Here is an 11,850-nt window from a genome sequence, read left to right as displayed (position 1 = left end):
GGGGGGAAAAAAAAGTGGAAGTGAAGCTGTGGCTCAAGTGGTAGAGTACTAGGCCAGACCAAAGCAGCTCAGGGACAGCACCCAGGCCCTGAGTTCAAACCCCAGCATCTGCACACACGATAATAAACCACTGGGAAAAGTCCAAGCTCCCACTTACGACAACTGGAGGTTCTCTTGGGCTTACTTTGTGGGGTGTGAACAAATCAGGCCCACTTAGTTTGGAGCTAGATATCTTAAGATTGAGTCTCAGCAAGTAGTCTGATATTGAGAATGAATACAGCAGTGTTGGTAGTTTCCTGAATAACTATTTTCTCTTAATGTTCAACAACTTGGAAATAGCCCAACAGCTCTCTCTTCTTTTATCACCACAATTAGAACCAGAATATTCTTGTAATGCGTTATCACAATGCTACGAGGTAGGTACTGTTGTTATTGTTGTATAGAGGGAAACCGATACATTATCCAAGGGACTGAGCCCCACATAACTCCCATTTCTAGGCTGAGAATCAATAGTTTGGAGCCAGCCTGGAATGCCCATGACACTTACTTCCAAAAAAACAGCTAAAAGCCAGAAGTGGAGCTGTGGCTCAAGTAGTAGAGAACCAGACTCTAGCGAAAAAATGCTGCTCTGGTCCTACTTGAAGCCCTAGTACGTACACAAATACATGAACCAAGGGCTGGTGGCTTAAAAGCCTGCCAGGGCGCAGCAGTAATTATAGCGGTGTGTGTTAGGGTTAGTGCTGTCTTACAACACTGTGGCAGGTTTTACAAGTCAGCTGTTGGTCTGAAGTCCTCGCTGATTTCCATTGAGCGCAATGCACAGTATCTGTTCTTTGGCTAGCATGTCTGACCCAGTTATGGTAGAGCTCCAGTTCCCAGGCCTTTGGGAAGCCTGGCATCATTTATACCAGAGACACAAAAGGAGACCAAAGCGTGGAGGGAAGTAAGTAGTATGTCATTTCCATGGGAAGCCATATTTGCAAAGAAGGACATAAACTTTGATCCAAAGTGCAGGTGCCTCACACCTGTCCTCCTCGCTGAGATCTGAGGATGGTAGTTCGAGGCCAGCCTGGGCAGGAAAAACCCAGGAACCTCAGCTCCGATGAACCACCATGCAGCTGTGGCTACAGCATTTCACCTGTGCTGTGCTCTCCACCCTTATAAATAAGACAATTCCTAATTTTGGGGGTATAGCTCAGTGTCAGGGCGCTGGGCAGTGTGCGCTAGGCCCTGGGTTCGAGGTCCAGCTGCTCCTGTGAGGGGACATCTGGAACGCAAAGACTCTGGAGAAAGTTCTGGACCTTTGTGGCTCCTTCCCAACTTGTCCTGGGGGAACATCTTGACTTCAGCTCCAGATTGCACATAAAGGAACGAATAACGTGTAGCGTCTCCACCTGCTGAAGAGGGAGGATGGACCGCGACCCCGCACAGCGCGCTCCTCGGCCCCCACTAGGGCACAGTCTGGGCTTGGAGGGAAAAAAGTTAGCTAGACACTGCAAAATGGCGCCCTTCCGTGACGTCATACGACCGCGCGCGGCGCCGCAGTCAGGGCAGAAGCGGGCGGAAGTGGCCTCGCTAGGGGCCGTCGCCATTGACCTACGTCACAGGCAAAGGCTCGGGCGAGGGGCGCCGGTGCGCGCGGCTGGCGGGTGAGGGCGGAAGAGGTCGTGCGGGAGGCTGAAGGAAGGGCGGAAGCCGTCTCCCCTCAGCGTCGCTCCGGCGGCGTCCGTGCTGTCTCCTACGCGTCAGTCACTTCCGAGGCGAACCGGAAGTTGCTTTGTTTTGCTTCAAGATGGCTGCTGGGATGTATTTGGAACATTATCTGGACAGTAAGAGCGGGCCGGAGGAGGGGGTCAGGGGTCGCGGGGCGTGGGGGAGCCGCGGCCGCGGGGGCCTGGCGCCCCGAGGTCCCGGCCCGGGGGCCCCCGGCGTCGTGAGCGGGTCCCGGGCGGCCATTTCTTGGACGATAAAGAAGGGGGGCGGGGCGGCGTCGGGCCTGGCTGCGGGGTGCAGACGCGGGAGCGGGGTCCGGCGGTCCGCGGGCCTCTGCAGCCGCACCCCGCCCGGCGGCGCCTCCCGCGTCTCCGCAGCCGCGGCCTCCGCCCTCACGTCGGGCGGTGCCCAGCAGCGGCTCCTCCGGGGCGGGCGGGAGCGCGGCCTCGCTGTCACAGCTGTCAGAAGAGCGACCGCCGCCTGCGGGCCGAGGGCGCTGGGATCGCTGGGGGGGACGGAGGGGGGCTGGGATCGCTGGGGGGGCCGAGGGCGCTGGGATCGCTGGGGGGGCCGAGGGCGCTGGGATCGCTTGGGGGGGCCGAGGGCGCTGGGATCGCTTGGGGGGGACTGAGGGGCTGGGATCGCTTTGGGGGGGACTGAGGGGGCTGGGATCGCTTGGGGGGGGACTGAAGGGGCTGGGATCGCTTTGGGGGGGGACTGAGGGGGACTGGGATCGCTTTCGGGGGGACTGAGGGGGGCTGGGATCGCTTTGGGGGGGACTGAGGGGGACTGGGATCGCTTTGGGGGGGGACTGAGGGGGGCTGGGATCGCTTTCGGGGGGACTGAGGGGGGCTGGGATCGCTTTGGGGGGGGACTGAGGGGGACTGGGATCGCTTTGGGGGGGGACTGAGGGGGGCTGGGGGTCGCTTTGGGGGGGACTGAGGGGGGCTGGGATCGCTTTGGGGGGGACTGAGGGGGGCTGGGATCGCTTTGGGGGGGACTGAGGGGGGCTGGGATCGCTTTGGGGGGGACTGAGGGGGCTGGGATCGCTTTGGGGGGACTGAGGGGGGCTGGGATCGCTTTGGGGGGGACTGAGGGGGGCTGGGATCGCTTTGGGGGGACTGAGGGGGGCGGGGATCGCTTTGGGGGGGACTGAGGGGGGCTGGGATCGCTTTGGGGGGGACTGAGGGGGCTGGGGATCGCTTTGGAGGGGGACTGAGGGGGCTGGGGATCGCTTTGGGGGGGCCGAGGGAGGTTGGGAATCGCTTTGTGTGGGGCTGAGGGGGTGCTGGGGATCGCTTTGGGGGGTGTCGAGGGGGTGCTGGGAATCGCTTTGTGTGGGGCTGAGGGGGTGCTGGGAATTGCTTTGTGGGGGGGCAACGGGTGCGGGAATCGCTTTTGGGGGGGCTGAAGGGGTGCTGGGAATCCGTCCCTTTGTGGAGGGAGGTTGTGGGGTGCTGGGAATCGCTTTGTGGGGGGGCAAAGAGTGCTGGGGATCACTCTGTGGGGGACTTGGGGTACAGAATCACTTTGTGCGGAGAGATTGAGGGGGTATTGGGGTTTCAACTCATGGAACTCGGCCTTGCTAGGCCTGGGCCCGCCCCCAGCTCTGAAAGGCTTCTTTTCATGGCGGTGCAGAAAAAAAGTCTACTTCCCATCAAGTACCTGATCTAGTGTTAGGTTTATGTCTTGTGTGTAACCCAGCTCTTCACAAACCCGTCACCCTGAGTGTCTAAGGAGCTGTTATAGATTAGTTATAATGGAACACTGTGTGTGTGTGTGTGTGTGTGTGTGTATGTGTTCTGCTTGCATGTATGTGTCAGTCCTGTTATGGCTTAGTCATAATGGAACACTGTGTGTGTGTGTGTGTGTGTGGTGTGTGTGTGTGTGTGGTGTGTGTGTGTGTGTGTGTGTGTGTGTGTGTGTGTGTGTGTGTGTGTGTGTGCTGCTTGCATGTATGTGTCAGTCCTAGGATTTGAACTCAATGCCTGGGCGCTGTCCCTGAGCTTTTACAAGGCTGGTGCTCTACCACTTGAAGTACAGCCTCTCTTCTGGCTTTTTGGTGATTCGTTGGAGATGAGTCTGAATCTTCAGCCTGGGCTGGCTTTGAACGGTGATCCTTAGATCTCAGCCTCCTAAGTAGCTGGGATGACAGACATGAACTGTCAGAAATGGTTAGTAGTTAGCTGGCAAGACTAGATGACTGAGAAAGGCAAAGTTTAAGGTGGTACTCTTCTATTTGGGAAAGTAGTGAGTTGGACAGGGCACCATTGCTGAGACAGGAAATCCTGGAGTAACAGCAGGTGTTTAAGTCAATTTTGACTTAAGCTTGTAGAAATATATCCATGAGCGTCAACAAGATCATTTAGGGATAATAAATTGAGAAAATGAAAGGAGTAAAATCTAATCTCATGACAACATTTAAGAGCCAGGCTAAGAAAACTTCAGAGATCCAGGAGCTGAAGGTTCATGCCTATAATCCTGCCTACACAGGAGGCTTAGATCTGAAGATTGAGGTTCAAATCCTACAAAGGCAGGAAAGTCCACGAGACACTTATCTCCAATAAACCTCCAGAAAACCAGAAGTGGCGCTGTGGCTCAAGTGGTAGAGTGCTAGCCTTGAACTGAAAAGCTGAGGGACAGCGCCCAGGCCCAGAGTTCAAGCCCCATGACTGACAAAAATAATAATTCAGAAGCAAAAAAAAATGTGTGAAACCCTGAGTTTGAAACCTCGTATGCACACAAAACCAGTTTGAGGCTAGGCGCTGGTGGCTCCCGCCTGTCATCCCAGCAACTCAGGAGGCTGAGATCTGAAGATTGCAGTTCAAAGCCAGCCGGGGCAGGAAAGTTGGTGAGACTCTTAACTCTAATTAACCATCAGAAAACCAGAAATGTCTTGGTGGCTCAAGTGGTAGAAGAGCTGCTGAGGGATCACGCCCAGGCCCAGAGTTCAAGCCCCACGACCAACCAGAATAAAAAAAGGCATGAGCCGGGCGCTGGTGGCTCACGCCTGTAATCCTAGCTACTCAGGAGGCTGAGATCTGAGGATCGCAGTTCAAAGCCAGCCCGGGCAGGAGAGACCGTGAGACTCCTATCTCCAATAAACCACCAGAAAACCGGAAGTGGCGCTGTAGCTCAAGTGGTAGAGCGCTCGCCTTGAGCTGAAGAGCTGAGGGACAGCGCCCAGGCCCTGAGTTCAAGCCCCACGACCGACAAAAAAAAAAAAAAAAAAAGGCATGAAGGGGTCTCTGTGGCTCATTCACAGACTCCTGCTGCTGACTTGGTTTCTCTTTTTCCTAGGCATTGAAAACCTCCCCTTTGAGTTACAGAGGAACTTCCAGCTCATGAGGGATCTCGATCAGAGAACAGAGGGTACGTGCAGAGGAGGGTTCGTCCGCGCTCATCCTGTCTCTTCCGGCTTGCTGGTAGCTATAGCTCCTGGAATGATCTGGGGGACTATGACTTTATTACCTCCTGCACTTCCTAAAATCTCTTACCTGTTCCTGCAATTCTTTTTCTTCTTCTTCTTCTTCTGCTAGTCCTGGGACTTGAACTCAGGGCCTAGGTGCTATCCTTGAGTTCTTTTTGCTCAGGGCTAGACCTCTACCACTTTGACTCACAGTTCCACTTCTGGTTTTAGAGTAGTTAATTGGAGATAAAGAGTTACAAACTTTCCTGTCTGGGGTGGTTTCTAACTTGATCTTAGATCTCAGCTTCTCGAGTAGCTAGGATTTCAGGTGTGAGCCACCGGTGCCTGGCTGTTCTTGCTTTTTTTGTTTTGTTTTGTTTTGTTTTGCTAGTCCTGGGCTTCAACTCAGAGCCTGGGCACTATCCTTGAACTTTTTTGCTCAAGGCTAACGCTCTACCACTTGAGCCACAGTGCTACTTCTGGCTTTTACTGTGTATGTGGTACTGAGGAATGGAACCCAGGGCTTCACGCATGGTAGGCAAGCACCCTACCACTGAGCCACCTTCCCAGCCCATGTCCTTACAATTAAGAGAGAGTATTAATGGTCTTCCTTTCTTCATCAGCTTTTTCCATAATGTGAACTATTGAGACATTGTTTTAAGGATGCAGAGATGCTATGATCTTTCAACCTCCCTCAAGAAGAATTTTAGCCAGGCGCCAGTGGCTCATGCCTGTCATTCAAGCTACTCAGGAGCCTGAGATAGGAAGATCCGAATTCAAAACCAGCCTAGGCAGGGGAGTGTGAGATTCTTATCTCCAGTTGATTAACCAAAAGCTGGAAGTGGAGCTGTGGTTCAAGTGGTAGGGTACCCAGTCTTGAGCAAACCAGTTAAAGGAATGTGTCCAAGCCCTGAGTTCAAGTCCTCACACTGGCACATATATAAAAGAACTCTAGACACCAAGGTTGGTCTGGAGGCGTGGCTCAGTGGTGCGCCGCCTCCCTAGCAAGCCTGAGGCCCAAGTTCAAATTCCAGAAAAATAAAACTAGAGATCCCAATGCTGACTCTAAAGTCATTTCTGCTGTCCATTTGGATACATGGATGGAAGAATGAGAACGTATCTTTTGTTACTGATAACCACCCCAGAGCTCACAGTGGGCCTTGTACTGCAAGTTCTTGCTGTAGTCAGGACCACTGCCATGGGAGAACTTCTTACAGAAAAAAAGAAAGAAGCCGGGCGCCGGGGCTCCCGCCTGGCATCCCAGCTACTCAGAAGGCTGAGACCTGAGGCTGGCAGTTCAAAGCCAGCCTGGGCGGGAAAGTCCGTGAGACTCTGATCTCCCAGGAACCACCAGAAAACCAGAAGTGGCGCTTGGCTCAAGTGGTAGAGCATCAGCCTTGAGCAAAAGAAGCTCAGGGACAGTGCCCAGGCCCTGAGTTCAAGCCCCCGGACTAGCACACACATAAAAAGTAAAGCTGGCTGGGCGCCAGTGGCTCATGCCTGTAATCCTAGCTACTCAGGAGGCTGAGATCTGAGGGTCATGGTTCAAAGCCAGCCCAGGCAGGAAAGTCTGTGAGACTCTGATCTCCAATAAACCACTAGTAAAAACTGGAAGTGGCGCTGTGGCTCAAGTGGTAGAGCACTCGCCTTGAGCTGAAGAGCTGAGGGACAGCGCCCAGGCCCAGAGTTCAAGCCCCATGACCGTCAAAAAAAAAAAAAAAAAGTAAAGCTAAGCCTGAACTGAACTCTGGGTAAGTTTGCACACACTGGGCATCGACCCCTGAGAACTGCCTCCCTAATGGTGAGAGTCAGGTGACTTTCTTTCTAGAACCTTCCTAACTCCTGCGTCCTTACGTAAAGGCCAGCTAGAAATGATGAGATTGCCAGGAAGGCAGTGGAGCATAAACATTGCGTGTTTACCCAGCTCCCGGGCTCGCTGTGGCTCTTTGCACGTTCTTTTCTGTTTGGTCAGGTGTTTTTTTTTTTTTTTCCTTTTGCCATTTTTATGACCTTGTCAAATGTCAGGGAACAGCATCATTGTTATCTCAGGACGTCGAGAACCTTCCAGAATTAACTGTTAGGAGCAAAATCTAAGACACAAATGCAGAGCGGGGAAAGCAGAAAAGGTAGCAGAACTGTTTTCAGCTCTGCAGGGACAGACGTACATGTGACGGTCATGAGTTCAAGGCCAGCCTGGAACAGTGGCAAGACCTTACCTCAATAGAGTGGCTGGGCTGGGAAGGTGGCTCAGTGGTAGAGTGCTTGCCTAGCATGCATGAAGCCCTGGGTTCGATTCCCCAGTAGCACATAAACAGAAAAAGTTGCACTGTGGCTCAAGTGGTAGGACACCAGCCTTCTGTACAAAAGCTCAGGGACAACACCCAGACCCGGAGCTCAAGCCCCAGGTCTGGCAAAAGAAACAAAATAAGAAGAGTTGGGGGAAGTGGGGGGGGGGGAGGAAGCTGGCCGGGCGCTGGTGGCTCAGGCCAGTCATCCCAGCTACTCAGGAGGCTGAGATCTAAAGATCACAGTTCAAAGCCAGCCCAGGCAAGAAAGTCCATGAGACTCTGATCTCTTATGAACTACCAGAAAACTGGAAGTGGCACTGTGGCTCAAGTGGTAGAGCGCCAGCCTTGAGCTGAAGAGCTGAGGGACAGCGCCCAGGCCCAGAGTTCAAGCCCCACAACCAAAAAAAAAAAAAAAAAATGGACTCCAAGGCCAAGTCCTGTCACCACCCCCCCCAAAGGAAACGAAAAGAAAGGCAAAAGAAAAGAACTGCTTTAAGTTGTTTTTAAGACAAGAAGATGGCTTTTGCAATTAAAAACAAACAAAAAAAAGCCTCAAGTCTCCCAACACATCTTTAAGCTCTGCCACTTGGAGCTCACTCCTGTAATCCCAGCTCCTCAGGAGGCTGCAATCCGAGGGCCACAGTTTGAAGTCACCCCAGGCAGGAAAGTCCCTGAGGCTTCTCATGTCCAAGTAACCATGAAAAAGTCAGAGGCCGGGGGCATGGCTCAGGGGGTGGAGCACCAGGCTTAAGCAGAAAAAGCCAGGTAAGAGCACAGTGCTGTGGATTAGGTTCCGTGTAGGCGGGAGCCAGCCTCTGTCTGTGCTGCAGATCTGAAGGCCGAGATCGACAAGCTGGCCACCGAGTACGTGAGCAGCGCGCGCAGCCTCAGCTCCGAGGAGAAGCTGGTCCTGCTTCGGCAGATCCAGGAAGCCTACGGCAAGTGCAAAGAGTTTGGTGATGACAAGGTGCAACTCGCCATGCAGACCTATGAGATGGTACGCTTCCCCCCTCCCCGCCCCCCCCCCCCCCGCCCTTCTGCAGCAACCCCAGGGCCTTAGACCCTGCCGGGCTGTGTTTGCTGTGGTTGGTTTTGTGTTGGATCCGAGCCAGCTGGGCCTGTTTCCTGGTCCTTAGAACCAAACTCTCCCCCCCCCCCATCTCCCTTTGCCCACCAGGTGGACAAACACATCCGACGGCTGGACACGGACCTGGCCCGCTTCGAGGCAGATCTGAAAGAGAAGCAGATGGAATCCAGTGATTACGACAGTTCCTCCAGCAAAGGCAAAAAGAGCGGGCAGGGGGGCGGTGTGGAGGGGGGGAGGCGGAAGACATGCTGGGCACTGCCAGGGTGGAAAGTGGGCCAGGTGAGGAGCTGGGCGCCCGTGGCTCTTGCCTGTCCACGCCTAGCCACTCGGGAGGCTGAGATCCAGAGGATCGCAGTTCAAAGCCAGCGCCATGAGACTCTCATCTCTAATAAACCACCAGAAAAGCAGAAGTGGCGCTGTGGCCCAAGGGGCAGAGCGCCAGCCTGGAGCTGAAGAGCTGAGGGACAGCGTCCAAGTCCCAAGTTCAAGCCCCAGGACTGACCCAACAGAAAGAAGTTTCTCGTCCCGCATGCCCCCCTCCCCCCATCCCCACCTCATCTCTCTGTCTCCGCTAGAAGGCAGGAGCCAAAAGGAGAAGAAGGCCGCGCGGGCTCGCTGTAAGGGCAAGAACTCGGATGAGGACGTCCCCAAAGCCACCCAGAAAAAGCTAAAACTCGTGCGCTCGTGAGTGCCCGGCCAGGCCCGCCCCGCCCCGCCGCCTTGGTCCCCTTGCCCCCCCCTCCCTGGTACAGACCGGAGAAGAGCTAGGAGCGGTCACCCCGCCGTGCCCCCCCCCACGGCCTCCTCCCTGGCGACTCGGGGAGCCTCCGGTGGCAGGGGCCGCTGACCCTCTCTCTTCCTCTTGGAATGCAGAAGTCCTGAATATGGGAAGCCCTCAGTGACCTTTGGCAGTGTCCACCCCTCTGATGTGTTGGATATGCCCGTGGACCCCAACGAACCCACATATTGCCTTTGTCACCAGGTCTCCTATGGAGAGATGATCGGCTGTGACAACCCGGACGTGAGCTGCCTTTTTTTTTTTTTTTTGGCCTCTGTGCGGAGAAGGGGGATGGGGGGAGGCAGGGGGAGAATGGGAGTGATCCTCTTCAATAGCCAGAAATCCCCCCACCCCGTCCCGTGGCACACGCCTGTAATCCCAGCCACCCAGGAGGCTGAGATCTGAACATGGCGGTCCAAAGCCAAGTCCAGGCTGTGAGAGTCATCCCCAATAGAAAATAAATAAAGCCCGAAATGGAGCTGCGGCTCCACTCCAGGTGCCAGCCTGGAGTGAAAAGAGCCAAGTGAGACTCCCCCAAGGCCCTGAGTTCAAGCCCCAGCACTCACACACACGCACAAAAGAGGGTGACTCTTCAGAATACAAGGGTGGTGGTTGGGGCTGTGTCGCCCTGGGACTTGGCCTGGAGGGACAGAATAACTCCCGGCTAAGGGCTGTGCCTGCCCGGCCTCCCGCCCAGCCTCCCTGGTCCCTTACTGCCCTGGCCTCTGCCTTTCTCAGTGTTCCATTGAGTGGTTCCATTTTGCCTGTGTGGGACTTACCACCAAACCTCGCGGGAAATGGTAAGTCCTGAGGCCCGCGCAGCCCTCGCCCTCTCCTCCTGCTCCCCCCTGCCAATCCGAGCGGTGGAAGCCTTCTCTGCCCCCCCTCACCCCCCCTCCGCCCCCCCTTCTCCCTTGCCGACTCTCAGGTTTTGCCCACGCTGCTCCCAAGAACGGAAGAAGAAATAGATGAAGACCAAGACCCATTTCCACAGCCCCCCGATCTGGACTTGGGAAGCGAGGATCGCCTGAGCTAGCGGCCCCGGGGGAGGGGGTGCCCAGGGAGACGCGAATGGGGGGGCTGCCGTTCCCCCCTTCTCCTCCCCTCTCCCCCTCCCCCTTCCTGGTGCTGGGGCGGCGCCAGCCCTGGGAGAGCCGCAGCCGACGGCCGGGCCGCGCTCAAACCATCCTTGCCCGCCTTTGCGTCCAAGAGGTCGGTGCTGCTGTGCAGGGGGGGGGTCCTGCTCCCGCCCCTTGTGCGCGGGGCGGATTTGCAGGCCCCCCCAACCCCGAGTCTGTCCTCTCCCTTGTGGGGGGGCGCTGGTGTGAGATTTTCTCCTCCATTCTTTCCAATTTTTCATGGTGAGGGGTCCCCCAGGTCCCTGGGGCGAGGGGCGCCTCCTTCCTCTGAGCCAAAGGGGATGGCGGATCCCGACCCTGAATGAATGAGGACGGGGCAGGCGCCGTGGCCCGCCGACGGTTCACCTGTTCAGGACCTGGGTAGGTAACTCAAAGCCGGCCGCGCGCGCGCATGCGCGAGCCTGGCGGACCTCGGCCGAGCGTCCCCTCCGCGCCCTCCAGGGTTGGATGGGGAGGACGGGGCGCTAGGAGGGAGCCAAGATGAAATCCTGGGGGTGGGGTGCCCCCGTGCTGGCCTCCACCATTTCTGGAACTTGCTAAACTGTGCATCTATTATCCATCAAACATTGCCCACTAATTTTTTTTTTCCAATAAAATGATGTATTTGCGTTACCTGTGCTGGTGTGACTTTGTGTGTGTGTGTGTGTGAGAGAGAGAGAGAGAGAGAGAGAGAGAGAGTCGCAGCCTGGGCTTCGATCACAGCCTGGCCGCTGTCCTGGGCCTTTGTGCTCGAGGCTGGCGCTCTACCGCTTGAGCCGCAGCTCCGCTTCCAGCGTTTTGGTGATTCGTTGGAGATAGGCTCGCAGACTTGGCTGCTGGGGCTGGTTTTGAACCGCCGTGGTGAGATCTCAGCCTCCTGAGTAGCCGGGGTGACAGGCATGCGCCCGCCGCGCCCTCCTGGCCTTCTGCTTTTTTGCTTTTCCTTCCCATCTGCTACCCTGGGGGTCCCCCAGTTCCCTCCGGATCCCCCCTGAACTCCTCCAGGCTCTGGGGTCACCCCGGGAGCCCTGCCTGGAGCACTGGGCCTGCGCCAGTGAAGAGCAGATTTGGCCTGCGGGTTCCTGGGTTCCTGTGGCCCTGTCCTATTCCTGGGCGGGGCCTCCTGTCTACCACCTGTCAGCTGTCACCAGGCTCTGGGCGGAGCCTCCTAGCCCACCTGTCCAGCTCAGGCCCCGCCCCTCACCTGCCGTCCCCTCCCCTGTACAGGCCCCGCCCTTCCCCCTCCACCTGTCACAGCGCAGGCCCCACCCATCACCTGCACAGGGCCCGCCCCTCGCCTCTGGTCCACCTGTCAGCGCAGGCCCCGCCCCTCGCCTCCTACTCGGTGCTCTCCCCTGTGCAGCCACCCTGGCCTGGCTCCGCCCCGTGCCAGGCCCCGCCCCTCCAGGCCTCACCCCCATCAGGCCCCGCCCCTCGCCCGGCCCCATGGCAGGCCC

General features: G+C 56.5%; 1 protein-coding gene across 2 annotated transcripts; it reads left to right on the top strand.

The window, feature by feature from the left end:
• Nucleotides 1-1,728: 1,728 nt before the first annotated feature.
• On the top strand, nucleotides 1,729-11,026 carry LOC138815622 (inhibitor of growth protein 4). 2 transcript variants are annotated; one of them, XM_070005030.1, is made up of 8 exons: nucleotides 1,729-1,829; nucleotides 5,014-5,085; nucleotides 8,241-8,407; nucleotides 8,588-8,693; nucleotides 9,076-9,181; nucleotides 9,371-9,518; nucleotides 10,014-10,075; nucleotides 10,204-11,026. In XM_070005030.1, the coding sequence occupies exons 1-8, from the start codon at nucleotides 1,793-1,795 to the stop codon at nucleotides 10,241-10,243; spliced, it is 738 nt and encodes a 245-aa protein (XP_069861131.1). In that variant the 5' UTR covers nucleotides 1,729-1,792; the 3' UTR covers nucleotides 10,244-11,026. The 2 variants fall into 2 exon arrangements, with proteins under 2 accessions (XP_069861131.1, XP_069861130.1); XM_070005029.1 differs by having other exon boundaries at nucleotides 9,073-9,181.
• The last annotated feature ends 824 nt before the right edge of the window (nucleotides 11,027-11,850 follow it).

Source organism: Dipodomys merriami, unplaced genomic scaffold (assembly GCF_024711535.1).
Source record: "Dipodomys merriami isolate MVZ:Mamm:240054 unplaced genomic scaffold, mDipMer1.0.p SCAF_654, whole genome shotgun sequence".
Classification (NCBI taxonomy): Eukaryota; Metazoa; Chordata; class Mammalia; order Rodentia; family Heteromyidae; genus Dipodomys; species Dipodomys merriami.
Note: the sequence above shows the minus strand (reverse complement) of the source record. Positions and strands in the feature narration are given on the sequence as shown.

Bases quoted from the DNA above. Each gene is read 5' to 3' on its own strand.
- LOC138815622 (XM_070005029.1), top strand. From the start codon at position 1,793: ATGGCTGCTGGGATGTATTTGGAACATTATCTGGACA. The intron at 8,408-8,587 runs GTACGCTTCCCC...TTTGCCCACCAG, and splicing joins CCATGCAGACCTATGAGATG to GTGGACAAACACATCCGACG. The intron at 8,694-9,072 runs GCAAAAAGAGCG...TGTCTCCGCTAG, and splicing joins CGACAGTTCCTCCAGCAAAG to AAGGCAGGAGCCAAAAGGAG.